The sequence below is a fragment of the Carcharhinus amblyrhynchos genome, chromosome 6, assembly GCF_965287045.1.
Source record: "Carcharhinus amblyrhynchos chromosome 6, sCarAmb.v2.hapA, whole genome shotgun sequence".
Classification (NCBI taxonomy): Eukaryota; Metazoa; Chordata; class Chondrichthyes; order Carcharhiniformes; family Carcharhinidae; genus Carcharhinus; species Carcharhinus amblyrhynchos.
This window is the reverse complement of record NC_137329.1, coordinates 11,520,224-11,535,051: the sequence shown is the minus strand read 5'-3', so window position 1 is coordinate 11,535,051 and position 14,828 is coordinate 11,520,224. Positions and strand designations below refer to the sequence as shown.

Sequence of the window (14,828 nt, the reverse complement as noted above, 5' to 3'; positions counted from 1 at the left end):
TGGCCCATCGGGTCTGCACCGACTCTGTGATAGACCATCTTACCCAGCCCCTCTCCCCCGCCCTATCCCCGTGTCCCCACACATTTCCCACAGCTAATTCATCTAGTCTACAAATCTTGGGATGCTAAAAGGTAATTTGTCATGGCCAATCCTCCTAACCTACACATCTTTGGACTGTGGGAGGAAACTGGAGCACCTGGAGGAAATCTACCCAGCAGGCATGGAGTGTACATGCAGTCTCCACACAGATACCCAAGGCTGCAATCAAACCCGGGTCCCTAGTGCCGTGAGGAGCAGTGCGAATCACTCTGCATACCCATAACGATTAGTTCTGAGCTGTTTACGAGTCACGTAGGAGATAACAAATGCTTAACACTACATTTCCAAGGTTGCTTTCTTCGCTAATAAGGAAGCGGTTTGCATAGGGTGGGATTGTCTGGCCCTGCCTACTGAGGGGATCTTCCGGTTACGCCAAAGTCACGGGGATTTAAATGGATCACTGCACCCAATGCAGGAACATCTCAGCGATGGGGTCAGAGGCTGAGTCAGCCTGAGAATCTGTCTGACAGTCAAGCTTCAGCTGGCAGCTGCAACGCAGTGAAGCATATTCAAGATGCATTGAAGCTTTTTATTGAGTACTTTCTGCATGAGATGTTCAGACATCCAAGATACCCAATGTACCATAACAGGACTGCACAATGCCAAATAGTTAGCACTGCTGCCTCACAGTGCCAGGAGCCTGGGTTCGATTCCCGGTTTGGGTCCCTGACTATCTGGAGCTTGCACATTCTCCCCAGGTTTCCTCCAGGTACTCTGGTTTCTTCCCACAGTCCAAAGATGTGTGAGTTAGGTGGATTAGCCACGCTAAATTGCTACTGTCTCCAGGGGACCAGCAAGGTAAATATGTGGAGCTACAGGGATAGGGGCTGGATGGGACTGTGGTCGGTGCAGATTCGATGGGCTGAATGGCTTCCTTCTGCGCTGTAGAGATTCTGTGGAGTCTTTGGAGGACAAAATAATGGCATCCTCCATTACGGTAGATTAGGAAAGTCCACTTCCTGCTATCCAAGTACAAAAGAAGGTATGATGTGGAGATGCCGGCGTTGGACTGGGGTAAACACAGTAAGAAGTCTGACAACACCAGGTTTAAGTCCAACCGATTTATTTGATAGTAAACTCTCAAGCTTTTGAGGTTTCCCTCTTTGTCAGGTGGATGGAAAGAAGGTATGCAGAGTGGGTTCTGACTCCTGTGTGTATCAGGAGTTTATGCGGTGCCTTTTCACATCAGTGTGGAATTCATTCTGGAACAATTTTTATGTACATGGACATGTATGAACATTACAAGGTCGGAGCAGAAGTAGGCCTTTTGGCCCTCGAGCCTGCTCCACCATTCCATAAAATCATTGTTGATTTCTTGAATTTTGAGCTCCACGTTTTTGTTTATCCTGTTAGATTCTTTTCCTCTCTGTCTGCCTCAAAAATATTCAATGACCCCAACACCACCTTCTAAGGCAGAGAGTTCCAAAGTCACGCAACCTCTGAGAGAAAAGTAATATTCTTCTCATCTTTACCCTAGAAGGGTGACCTCTGATTTTAAAACTGTGCCCCATGCTCTGGACCTGCCCCAAGAGGAACCACCTTTCCTGTGACCACCTTGTTTGAGACCATTCAGGACCTTGCGTACTTCAATCATTTAAAAACCTATCTCCTTCATCCCATTGTGGTTTTGTAATGTACGTGTTTGTTTGTTGCTACAGTGTCGATACTGGAAGAAATCACATGACCCCAAGAGTGAGAATGAGCGATACACGTTATATAAGGAGTGGGCGCGATTTGGACGGTTCTACAAAGAGCAGCCTCTAAACCTCATCCGGTGAGAGACGTTGGGCCTGATTCCTCCAAAAAAAAAATTGCTGAATTCGCAGGAGAAATGGTGTAAATCACGATTTGTTTTTTTTTAAGTGGGAGTTCAGATTCGAATCTCCCACGCTCTGTGCAATCCAGAGCTGGCAATCAGGAATATGATTAAAAGCTCGGGCGGCAGGGCCTCTTCGCTCCAGAGTCTGACAGCTCGATCGCTGGCCACCCCAGGACCCTCGCACTGCTGTCCCTCCGGCACCATCACTACCACGCACCCCCCACCCCCCGCTGATTGCAATTCGGTCGTGGCTCCCACAATCATTCCCGATCGCTGACCTCCCTCCAGTCCCAACCGGATCCCAATGCAGAGAGACGGCAATATTCCCCACCCCCACCGATCACCCCCTCAGCCCTGCCCCCATCGGGTCCCATCCTAAGCCCTGCCCCAACAGGCCACGCCATCTTGGCACTGTCCCATGCCTAGTGGGCAATGCCAAGATACCCCTGGGCCCATGCCGGGGGGCACAGGCTGGCATTACCAGGGTGCCCATGCCCAGGGGGCATTACCCACCCCCCCCCCCCCCCCGCACTGCCCAACCCCCTGGCGAGGCCCTGATTGCTTCCCCCCGCCCTTTTACTCCAGTGGGGTCTCCCACTAGTTCCCCGAAGGTGGGGAGCTACTTTAAACCCCGCCAGAGTGAATTTGTACGGGCGGAGCGGGAGATATAATTGGGCCCAGAGAATTCAGTCCCGGCCGGATAATCACATTTAAATAACATTAAAAATAGATTAAAATTACTTACCTGGTCATCCCTCCGGCTTCCTGTGTGGTCCTGACTGCGCCTGATTTCCAGCGGTGGGAGACATGCCTGCCTCGGGAATAGAACGTAGAACACTACAGCACAAACAGGCCTACAAGTTGCGCCGATCATATCCATACCTACCAGGCCTATCTATAACTCCCAATCCCATTAGATCCCATGTACTCGTCCAGAAGTTTCTTAAAAGACCCCAACGAGTTCGCCTCTACCGCCACCGATGGCAGCTGATTCCACTCACTCACCACCCTCTGAGTGAAAAGCTTACCCCCGACATCTCCTCTGTACCTGCTCCCCAGCACCTTAAACCTGCGTCCTCTCATAGCAACCATTTCAGCCCTGGGAAATAGCCTCCGAGAATCCGCCCTATCTATACCTCTCAACATCTTATAAACCTCTATCAAGTCACCTCTCAGTCTTCATCCCTCCAGGGAGAGAAGACCGAGCTCCCTCAACAATGCGTGTGTGAATCCTACACAAATTGGCAAACGCATGCATCTCCCGACCAGACCCATCAAACAATAAGCAGGTCAGAGTGGGAGAAACGCCCCCTTTTGAATTGACTCTCTTATATTGGACTTGAGGTTAAAACTGAAGGACCCCATGTGAGCAAACCAGCCAGCAAGAATTTATCTCCCCACTGCAGAAGAGGCGTTGGATATTCCCTGTAAATAACATAAAAGGCTACAACTCCAAAGGGGGTGAAGAAGTAGAGAGACCTGGGTCTGTGTGTGCATCAGGCATTGAAGGTGTTAGCACAGGTTGAGAGAGCAATTAATAAAGCATATCATATCCTGGGCTTTATTAATACAAGTATAGAGTACAAAGAGCGAGGATTTTACGCTGAATTTGTGTAAGTCACTAGTTCTGCCTCAGTTGGAGTATTTTGTCCAGTTCTGGACACTTACTTTAGGAACAATGTGAAGGCATGGAAGAGGCTGCGGAGAAGTTTCCCGAGAATATTTCCAGAGATGAGGAACATCAGTTCTGATGATAGATTAGAGAAACAGCGCTGCTGTCTCACAGCGCTAGGCACCCAAGTTCAATTCCGGCCTGGGATGACAGTGTGGAGTTGGCATGTTCTTCCCGTGTCTGTGTGGGTTTCCTCTGGATGCTCCAGTTTCCTCCCACAGTCCAAAAATGTGCAGGTCAGATGGATTAGCCGTGCTAAATTGCCCCTGGGTTTCGGGGGGTTAGTGGGGTAAATGTGTGGAATTATTGGGATAGGGGCTGAGTGGTATTGTTGTGAGTGCTGGCTCGATGGGCAGAATGGCATTCTTCTGCACTATAGGGATTCTATATTGTCAGGTCCATGTTTTTCCATTATTCTTCCTTTTGTTCTTTGAATTCCTCAAAATAAAACCTTCTCCTCATGTGTATTGGCTCCAGTGTGAAGAACGGCCATATTAATTGGTTAACTGTACTTGTAAAATTACTTTTAAAACTGAAACATGGATCACTTCAGAAACCAGGAAGAGTCAAACACATGGTTCTCTTGCTTACCACCATTTAGTTTTGACTGGATTTTTCCTGTGTTAAAACCTCAGTAAAGTCATCTCATTGAATGTTCTTTTATGGGATATGGGCATCGCTGGTAGGGTCAGCATTTATTGCCCATCCTTAATTGTCATTGAACTGAGAGACTTGCTAGAACCATTTCAAAATGTAGTTAAGAGTCAGTTACATTTCTGTGGGTCTGGAGTCACACGTAGGCCAGACCAGGTAAGGACGGCAGATTTCCTTCCCTAAACGACATTAGTGAACCAGATGGGTCTTTATGACAATCAATGCTACTTCACCCTAGAGTAAATTTCTATTCCAGATTTTTAAGTTGAATTTAAATTCCACCAGCTGCCATTGCGGGATTTGAACCTGTGTCCCCAGATCATTAAGAAAGAGAGAATGGTGGGGGGGAGGGGGAAAAACTCAGCAGGTCCGACAGCATCTGTCAGGAGAGAGAAACAAAATTAGTGTTTTGAGTCTGTTTGGGTCTTCGTCAGGACTGAGAGAGAAGGAAAATCTCTCTACTGCAGCTGGAAGAGATTGCAACAAAAGTGTTTCAAACCTAAGAACAGGAGAAAAGCCTGGGTTACTAGTCTAGTGACACCACTGTTATGCCATCATCTTGGCTATGGACCATGTGCTGGCAGGTGGGATTAGGTGGGAGTTCAGGTGTCTGTGTAGACACGATGGGCCTCTTCTGCACTGTATGGCCCTATGATCTCTGGAATTTGACCCCTAAGAAAGGGCCAATTTTCCAAATGTGCATTTTCAGCAGGAACCTTCGTCTGGCTCATAAGGGAAACAACATTTGGATTGTGACCACATTAGCATATGCAGCACCTGTTGGATTATTCTGCTTTACAGATGTGAGTTAGCGCTCTCTGTAACTCCTCTCTTTCTACCTTCCAGGAAGTACTATGGAGAGAAGATTGGGATATATTTTGCCTGGCTCGGATTTTACACGGAAATGTTGGGCATTGCTGGCGCCATCGGCTTCATATGCTTTTTGTACGGATGTATCACCAAGGATGGAAACGTATGGAGGTAAGGTCCCCCCCAACTCTTTGCGAGCAGCTAGCGCTTCTTGCGCAGGAACACAAAACAGGAAGCTGAACACCTCCCCGACCATCTTACACATGAAATTCACACCATTTCCTAACTTGCTTGCTGTGTTTAAATTTAACCACCTGTCTAAAAATATTTCATTGCCAGATATTGCCCCAAAATACCAGCGTTGTGTCATTGTTAATGATTGTAATACAGATGCAGTAAGGCCAGTGTTAAATTGGGGGCAGTAGCAGACAGTGAAATGTCGGGGTCCCCACAGTATGAGGCTGGAGAGATTTTAACTCCTGGGCCTCATTTGCACACTCCAACTTTGCCTCTGACCCGGAGTTGGTGGGAAGGATGTCGACGCTGGCAGGTGGCGGTCCTAGCTGTTTGGAAAAGGGAGGATGTAGGCACATGACACTGTTATCAGGGGCATATAGAATCAGCCCTTGGTAAGGCAAATACAGATTGGAAACTAAATCCATGACTTGCTTTGATTTTGCACCAGAATGATCCTTGATTAATAAGAAATATGAAAATATATAGTTAGATGACAAGAATATTTTTATTTCACCAATCAAATATTGCGGCACGATGGTTCGCACTGCTGCCTCACAATGCCAGGGATCCGGGTTCAACTCTGGCCTTGGGTCACTGTCTGCGTGGAGTTTGCACATTCTCCCCACGTCTGCGTGGGTTACCTCCGGGTGCTTTGGTTTCCTCCCACAGTCCAAAGGCGTGCAGGTTAGGTGGATTGGCCATAGTATATTGCCTCTTAGCATCTAAGATGTTTAAAGTTTCCTTATTAGTGTCACGTGTAGGCTTACACTAACACTACAATGAAGTTACTGTGAAAATCCCCCAGTCACCACGCTCCAGCGCTTGATCAGGTACATTGAGGGAGAATTTAGCACGGCCAACGCACCTAACCACACGTCTTTCGGATTGTGGTTGGAAACCAGAGCACCCGGAGAAAACCCACACAGACACTGGGAGAATGGGCAAACTCCGCACAGACAGTGACCTAAGGCAGGGATTAAACCCAGGCCCTTGATGCTGTGAGGCAGCAGTACTAACCACTGTGTGTAGATTGGATGGATTAGCAGTGGTAAAATGTGCAGGATTACAGAGCTAGGCCATTTGGCCCATGGGGTCTGCACCAACTCTCTTACCCAAGCCTTCTCCCATGGCAGAGGGCTTGGGTAAGAGAGTCAGTGCAGACCTGATGGGCCAAATGGCCTGCTTCTGTACTGTAGGGTTTCAATGAAGTGTGTGTTAGATTACAAATGAGGTCTGCAGGGAACTTAATGTTTCAGTTTTCCCATCCCTCTTCCAGTGATGAGATTTGTGATGCTGAATTCGGAGGAAAGATCATCATGTGCCCCCTGTGCGACGGTTGTGACTTCTGGAGACTGAATACCACCTGCGAATCAACCAAGGTCAGTAGCTTTGAACAGAGGGAACTGCAATTCCAAACCATACAGCTCTTCAGGACACTTCCAGCTACACATACCAACATAGAAACTAGGGGCAGGAGTAGACCACTTACCCCCTCGAACCTGCTCTGACACTCAGTGAGACCATAGCTGATCTGATTATAATCTCAACCCCACATACCTGTGTACCCCCCTATAACCTTTCACCTCCTTGTTACTGTAAGGTGGTGATTCAGGAATGTCAATGCCCAAGTTGGTTTGATATTTATGCACTCTTTTGGAAATAAAATGGAAAATTTGGCATCCCCGTTGCAACATTTTACCTGACTGCCCAGACTATCTCCTTATCATTCTTCTCAAACCCTCTTTCTTGTATCACTCCATTATAACCACGTGATTGGCTCTTAACACCATCGAAAAATTACAGCACAGAAGATGCCCTTTCCATTCTCACCTCCCTGAACCCAGCCCAGCTTGTAGCTGTCAACAGAGAATAATACAGGTTGTCCAGATGTTCTTATTCCTCTTGGTGTTGGAATGGTTTATAGTGTTTTTTAATTAATTTTGCAAGATGTGGGCGTCGCCAACTGGGCCCAGCATTTTATTGCCCATTTCTAATTGCCCTCCCGTTCAGGGGGCAGGCAGTGATGGTCAACCGCATTGCTGTGGGCCTGGAGTCACATGTAGGCCAGACCAGGTAAGGACGGCAGATTTCCTCCCCTAAAGGACATCAAGTGAACCAGGTGGATTTTTACGACAATGGTTTCATGGTCATCAGTAGACTTTTAATCCCAAAGTTCTCCAGCTGCTGTGGTGGGATTTGAACCAGGAAACTTAGAGCATTAGCCTGGTACTCTGGATTCTAATCTAGTGACAGTACCAGTATGCCACTGCTTCCCTCAATTGTTGTTGCGATTAACAACGTAGATCGGAGTATCAGAGCAATTGCTGCTTGATGCCAGCATGTAAATAGAAGGTGGCTTTGGATGAAACATTTTTTAGACAAAGGAATACATTTGCTCCGCCACTGAATTGCAGGAATTGGCACAGTTTCGTACAGATTAGCTTTAACTCATTGACCTTCTCATTTCCTTCCCTGTTGACTTAGTTTCTTGAAATTTATGTTTCGTTCTCTTTCGCTGCCTTTATGGGTGGCATGGTGGCACAGTGGTTAGCACTGCTAGTAGTCCCAAAGAATAATCCACAAGTACCAAGCACTACTTCGGTTCAACGACCAAGATAATATCAATATGTGTGCCTGTTGGCAACACGGTGGCACGGTGGTTGGGACTGCTGCCTCACCGCGCCAGGGATTCCCAGCTTGGGTCACTGTCTGTGTGGAGTCTGCACATTCTCCCCGTGTCTATGTGGGTTTGGTAGGAATAATGGTAGGAAGGACTATTACTTACGTGGTGAAAAACTGCAGCAGGCGACGGTGCAGAGGGACCTCGGGGTCCTTGTGCATGAGTCGCAAAAACCCAGCCTGCAGGTGCAGCAGGTGGTCAGGAAGGCGAATGGGATGCTGGCCTTCATAGCGAGGGGGATTGAATATAAAAGTAGGGAGGTCTTGCTGCAGCTGTATAGGGCATTGGTGAGGCCGCAGCTGGAGTACTGTGTGCAGTTTTGGTCGCCGTACTTATGCAAGGATATTTTGGCCTTGGAGGGAGTGCAGAGGAGGTTTACTAGGCTGATACCGGAGTTGAGGGGGTTGAGCTATGAGGAGAGGCTGAATAAACTGGGCTTGTACTCGTTAGAGTTTAGAAGAATGAGGGGGGATCTCATTGAGACGTATAAGATGATGAATGGGATGGATAGGATAGAGGTGGAGAGGCTCTTCCCGCTCAGAAAGGACAGTAGGACTAGGGGGCACAGCCTCAAGATAAAGGGGGTGCGGTTTAGAACGGAGTTGAGGAGGAACTTCTTCACTCAAAGGGTGGTGAATCTCTGGAATTCTCTGCCCGTTGAAGTGGTGGAGGCTGCCTCGCTAAATATTTTTAAGACGCGGGTTGATGGGTTTTTGATAAGCGAGGGGATTAAGGGTTATGGGGAGAGGGCGGGAATGTGGAACTGAGACACGACAGATCAGCCATGATCTTATTGAATGGCGGGGCAGGCTCGAAGGGCTGGATGGCCTACTCCTGCTCCTATTTCTTATGTTCTTATGTTTCCCTCAGGTGCTCCAGTTTCCCCCCCACAGATTGAAAGATGTGCTGGTTAAGTGCACTGGCCATGCTAAATTCTCCCTCGTTGTACCTGAACAGGCCCTGGAGCGTGGCGATTAGGGGCTCTTCAAAGTAATTCCATTGCGGTGTTAATGTAAGCCTAAATATGACACTAATAGATAACTTCTTAAGTCATCAGCTCAAAGAAAACATTTTTCTTGCTATTTTATCCTTGATGTAGCTCCACTCAAAAATTAAGCTGATAATTACCTTGTTTTGTTTAAAGATTTGTTTTACTACTATCACAAGTATGCTTACATTAACACTGCAATGAAGTTAATGTGAAAATCCCCTAGGGTCCAGGTGAAGGCTGGGATGAAAGCACTTTATCTGAATGCACGAAGCATTCGGAATAAAGTGGATGAGCTGATGGCGCAGATCGACACAAATGGATACGATCTGGTGGCCATTACAGAGACGTGGCTGCAGGGTGACAGGGACTGGGAGCTGAATGTACAGGGCTATCAAGTGTTTAGGAAGGATAGACAGGAGGGAAAAGGGGGGGACGTAGCTCTACTGATTAAGGATAGCATCACGGTGGTAGCAAGGGATGATATTGGAGCCAAGGAGCAGAGGGTGGAATCGTTGTGGGTGGAGATTAGGAACAGCAAAGGGAGGAAGTGTTAAACTAAAAGCGGAGGAATTTAGAGTAGCTAAGAGTAGTGGGCGAGAAGAGGATTGGGAGAGGTTTAAATGTCAACAAAGATTGACAAAGAAGTTGATAAGGAAGGGTAGGAGAAACTATGAAGCTGGGCTAGCACTTAATATAAAAAAGGATAGCAAGAGTTTTTATAAATATATAAAAAGGAAGAGGCTGGCTAGGGTGAATGTTGGTCCTTTAGAGGATGAGAAAGGGGACCTAGTGGTAGGGGATGGGGATATGGCTAAGGTATTGAATAACTTTTTTGTTTCTGTCTTCACGGAGGAGGACGTGAATAATTTGCCGGGTGTTAGCGATAGAAAGGTGGTAGGACTGGAGGGTCTTAATGACATTACTGTTACTAGAAAGGCGGTGCTCGACAGACTGGAGGGGCTGATTGTGGACAAGTCCCCAGGACCGGATGGAATGCATCCGAGGGTTCTGAAAGAAATGGCGGAGGTGATAGTGGATGCCTTGGTGGTTATTTTCCAAATGTCGCTGGATTCCGGGGAAGTGCCGGATGATTGGAAAACGGCTAATGTTACGCCGTTGTTTAAGAAGGGTGCCAGGCAAAAGGCGGGGAATTATAGGCCGGTTAGTTTAACGTCTGTGGTAGGTAAAATGTTAGAATCTGTCATTAAGGAGGAAATTGCAAGGCATCTTGAAGGGAATTGCTTGATAGAGCAGACGCAGCACGGTTTCATTAAAGGGAAGTCGTGTCTGACAAATTTACTGGAGTTCTATGAGGATGTGTCTAGGGCGGTGGATAGAGGAGAGCCGGTGGATGTGGTCTTTCTAGATTTTCAGAAGGCGTTTGACAAAGTGCCTCACAAGAGGTTATTGCAGAAGGTCAGGGGACATGGAGTTGGGGGTAGGGTGTTAGCGTGGATAGAGGATTGGTTGTCAAATAGGAGGCAGAGAGTGGGGGTCAACGGGTGCTATTCGGATTGGCGGATGGTGACTAGTGGGGTGCCCCAGGGGTCGGTGCTGGGGCCTCAGCTTTTTACCATTTATATAGATGATCTGGAGGAGGGAACCAAGTGTAGAGTGTCGAAATTTGCTGATGACACCAAGATTGGGGAAAGGCAAATTGTGCGGAGGGTGTGGAGAGTCTGCAGAAGGATCTAGATAGGCTGGGTGAATGGGCCAGGAAATGGCAAATGGAATTTAATGTTGGCAAGTGTGAGGTGGTCCACTTTGGTAGGAAGAATGGTAGGAAGGACTATTACTTACGTGGCGAAAAACTGCAGCAGGCGACGGTGCAGAGGGACCTTGGGGTCCTTGTGCATGAGTCGCAAAAACCCAGCTTGCAGGTGCAGCAGGTGGTCAGGAAGGCGAATGGGATGCTGGCCTTCATAGCGAAGGGGATTGAATATAAAAGTAGGGAGGTCTTGCTGCAGCTGTATAGGGCATTGGTGAGGCCGCAACTGGAGTACTGTGTGCATTTTTGGGCGCCGCACCTGCGCAAAGATATTTTGGCCTTGGAGGGAGTGCAGAGGAGGTTTACTAGGCTGATCCCGGAGTTGAGGGGGTTGAGCTGTGAGGAGAGGCTGAATAAACTGGGCTTGTACTCGTTAGAGTTTAGAAGAATGAGAGGAGATCTCATTGAGACGTATAAGATGATGAATGGGATGGATAGGATAGAGGTGGAAAGACTCTTCCCGCTCAAAAAAGACAATAGGACTAGGGGGCACAGCCTCAAGATAAAGGGGGGGCGGTTTAGAACAGAGTTGAGGAGGAACTTCTTCACTCAAAGGGTGGTGAATCTCTGGAATTCTCTGCCCGTTGAAGTGGTGGAGGCTGCCTCGCTAAATATTTTTAAGACGCGGGTTGATGGGTTTTTGATAGGAGAGGGGATTAAGGGTTATGGGGAGAGGGCGGGAAAGTGGAACTGAGCAGCGACAGATCAGCCATGATCTTATTGAATGGCGGGGCAGGCTCGAAGGCTGGATGGCCTACTCCTGCTCCTATTTCTTATGTTCTTATGTTCTTAGTTGCCACACTCCGGCACCTGTTTGGGTACACTGAGGGAGAATTTAGCATGGTCAATTCACCTAACCGCCAGAGCACCCTGAGAAACCCATGCAGACACGGGGAGAATGTGCACACACTGCACTGGCAATGATCCAAGCCGCGAATCGAACCTGGATCCCTGGTGATGTGAGGCTAACCGTTGTGTCACCGTGTCGCTAATTCTGGGTATTTGATGGTCTGGGTTTTAGACTTAGGCTTTCCGAATGATACGTGTTCAATATATTTCTTCATATGACATGGAGTGAGAGGCAGAGACTAGAGGCCTGATGCGTGGCTTGGTGAGACCAAAGTAGAGACAGGCACACATTTATATTGCTGGTATATTGGTTATCTTATATAGATGATGAACTGATGCACTGCTTGGCACTTGTGGATTATTCTTGGCATTACTAGCAGAAGTCCTGCAGTGTAAATATTTGACACAATTAGACTTTGTGGTTTCCAAACTTCACAACTTGATAAATGAAGAAATAATAACAAATCAGTTCAAATGAAACCGTGCTCAGGGATTCGTTAAATTGACAATACAATTCAATTTTAAACTTGGAACTATGAATGTCATTTTTGAATTCAATCCTGAAAGTTCTTATTCTAAAGCTGCGACAGAGGAAACATCCTTTTTGTACCTACCCTGCCCAGCTCTGTAAGAATTCTGTATGTTTCACTGAGATCACCTCTTATTTGTCTAAACGCTTGAGAATGCAGGTCCAGTCTCCTCATATGACAATCTCCCCCCTCCCAAGGGATGCACCTTCATTGCACATCCTCCGTGGCAAATACATCTTTCCTTAGATAAGGAGATCAAAACTGTACACAGTGGACCACCAGCTGCAATTTCCCCTCTGAAACACTCACCGCCCTGGTTTGGAACTACATCAGTATTCCGTCACTGTCGCAGGGTCAAAATCCTGGAACTCCCTTCCTAATATTATGCGTATAGACTGGGTCTGTACTCATTAGAGTTTAGAAGGCTGAGGGGGGGATCTTATAGAGACATATAAGATAATGAAGGGGATAGGTAGGGTGGAGGTAGAGAGATTCTTCCTGCTTAGAAAGGATAGCAGGACTAGAGGGCACAGCCTCAAGATAAGAGCGGGGGCAGGTTAGATCGGAGTTGAGGTGGAACTTCTTCACTCAAAGGGTGGTGAATCTCTGGAATTCTCTGCCCGTTGAAGTGGTGGAGGCTACCTCGCTGAATATATTTAAGTCACGGGTAGGTTTCTGATAGACAAGGGGGATTAAGGGTTATGGGGAGAAAGCGGGAAAGTGGAACTGATCCACTTCAGATCAGCCATGATCTTATTGAATGGTGGGGCAGGCTCGAAGGGCTAGATGGCCTACTCCTGCTCCTATTTCTTATGTTCTTACGTATATAGGTGTGTATGCCTATGCTAGATGGACTGCAGTGGTTCCAGAAGGCTCATCACCACTTTCTCAGGGCAATTAGGGATGAGGAACAATTGTTGGCCTTTTCAGTGATGTCCAGATTCCCTGAAAAAGCAGACAATTCTTAAGTGTGGGACGATCTTCATCCTCAATCCTTTAACTTCACATCTTTCTCCTTCCCAAGTAATTCACTGGTGTATCTATGTACCACTGGACTGCACAGATCGAGGGGACAATTGGAGTTTAAACTTGTAAAGGGCCTTTTTTTTGGAAAAGTGAGTGGGAAACTTTCCATTTCTGATGTTGCTGTAATCCGCTCAATGTTTGAACTTTGCTCAAAAAAGATTTTCAAACCTTCTTTCTTTTGCTGCAGAATTCGCACTTGTTTGACAATGCTGCCACTTTGTTCTTTGCGGTTTTTATGGGAATTTGGGGTGAGTGCCTTTTGTTGTTACATTTGGATAGTGTAAAGCCAACACAAAACTGTGTGTCAATTTAATTTGTATTTGCCTAATACAGTCACAGCTGAAAGCACTGGATCTACCCACTGTGGCACAGTGGGTCAGCACAGCTGCCTCACAGTGCCAGGGACCTGTGTTCGATTCCTGGCTTGGGTCACTGTGCGGAGTTTCCTTGTTCTCTCCATGTCTGCGTGGGCTTCCTCTGGATGCTCCAGTTTCCTCCCACAGTCTGAAAGACGTGGTGGTTAGGGTGCATTGGCAATCAGTGTACCCAAACAGGCAGCGAAGAGGGGCGACTAGGGGATTTTCACAGTAATTTCATTCCAGGGTTAATGTAAGCCCACTTTGAGACACTAATACAAATAGATTTTTTAAAATGATGAACAAAAATAAATCCTCTGGCTGTGTACATCAAGAAATCTGTGTACTGAAATGTAATAGAAAATACGGTTTTCAAAAGGATGAAGGTTGGGGCTTGGTTACAGAGCTTCCTCTGTTTGTGTTTCTTGAACAGTCACTCTTTTTCTGGAGCTGTGGAAACGTCGACAGGCCAAGCTTGAGTACGAGTGGGACCTTGTGGACTTCGAAGAGGAACAGCAGCAACTCCAGATACGCCCAGAGTATGAGGCAAAGTGTACTCACTCCAAGAGAAACCCAGTCACTCAGGTACAATTTAGCGGACTAAACCACGACATGCTCAGCTTCGCCACCTGGTGCGGGAGCCGATGGCATGAAGCAGCTTCTGTAAGGGGTATTGGTTGGAATTTAGGGGACCACGGTGGCTGATTCTGATTTTGATCGTAAACAGGTATTTGATTTAATTTATTATTGTCACATGTGTTAGCATACAGTGAAAAGTATTGTTTCATGAGTGTTATACAGACAAAGCATGTCGTTCATAGAGCACTTAGGGGAAAAGGAAAGGAGAGGGTGCAGAATATAGTGTTACAGTCAGAGATACGATGTAGAGAAAGATCATATGATAGGTCCATTCAAAAGTCTGATGGCAGCAGGGAAGAAGCTGTTCTTGAGCCGGTTGGTGCGTGATCTCAGACCTTTTGTATCTTTTTCCCGATGAAAGATGGTGGAAGAGAGAATGTCCGGGGTGCGTGGGTTCCTTTGTTATGCGGACTGCTTTTCTGAGGCAGCGGGAAGTGTAGACAGAGTCAATGGATGGGAAGCTGGTTTGTGTGATGGACTGGGCTACACTCACTATGTCATTTCTTGAGGGTCTTGGGAAGAGCAGGAGCCATACAAAACTGTGATACATCCGGATGGACAGACGGGCAATGAAAAGAGGACGATTAGGGAGTCCTGATCAAACGTGAATCAGTTGTTTGGCCAGTTTGTCGAACAGTGTTTCAGTCCAGCTCATCACCTGGGAGCTGGTATTTCTGGTCAAGCTGCCAGAGTAGGCG

At 47.1% G+C, this 14,828-nt stretch overlaps 1 protein-coding gene across 7 annotated transcripts in view; it reads left to right on the top strand.

Moving 5' to 3' along the window:
• Positions 1 to 14,828, top strand: part of ano5a (anoctamin 5a) — a 163,032-nt gene that overhangs the window by 131,119 nt on the left and 17,085 nt on the right. For all 7 annotated transcript variants that reach the window (XM_080189907.1, XM_080189903.1, XM_080189906.1 and 4 more), the window contains 5 exons: positions 1,758 to 1,873; positions 5,091 to 5,225; positions 6,568 to 6,670; positions 13,323 to 13,383; positions 13,925 to 14,076. In XM_080189907.1, coding sequence (XP_080046033.1) covers positions 1,758 to 1,873; positions 5,091 to 5,225; positions 6,568 to 6,670; positions 13,323 to 13,383; positions 13,925 to 14,076 — 567 coding nt within the window. The remainder of the gene's footprint in view (positions 1 to 1,757; positions 1,874 to 5,090; positions 5,226 to 6,567; positions 6,671 to 13,322; positions 13,384 to 13,924; positions 14,077 to 14,828) is intronic.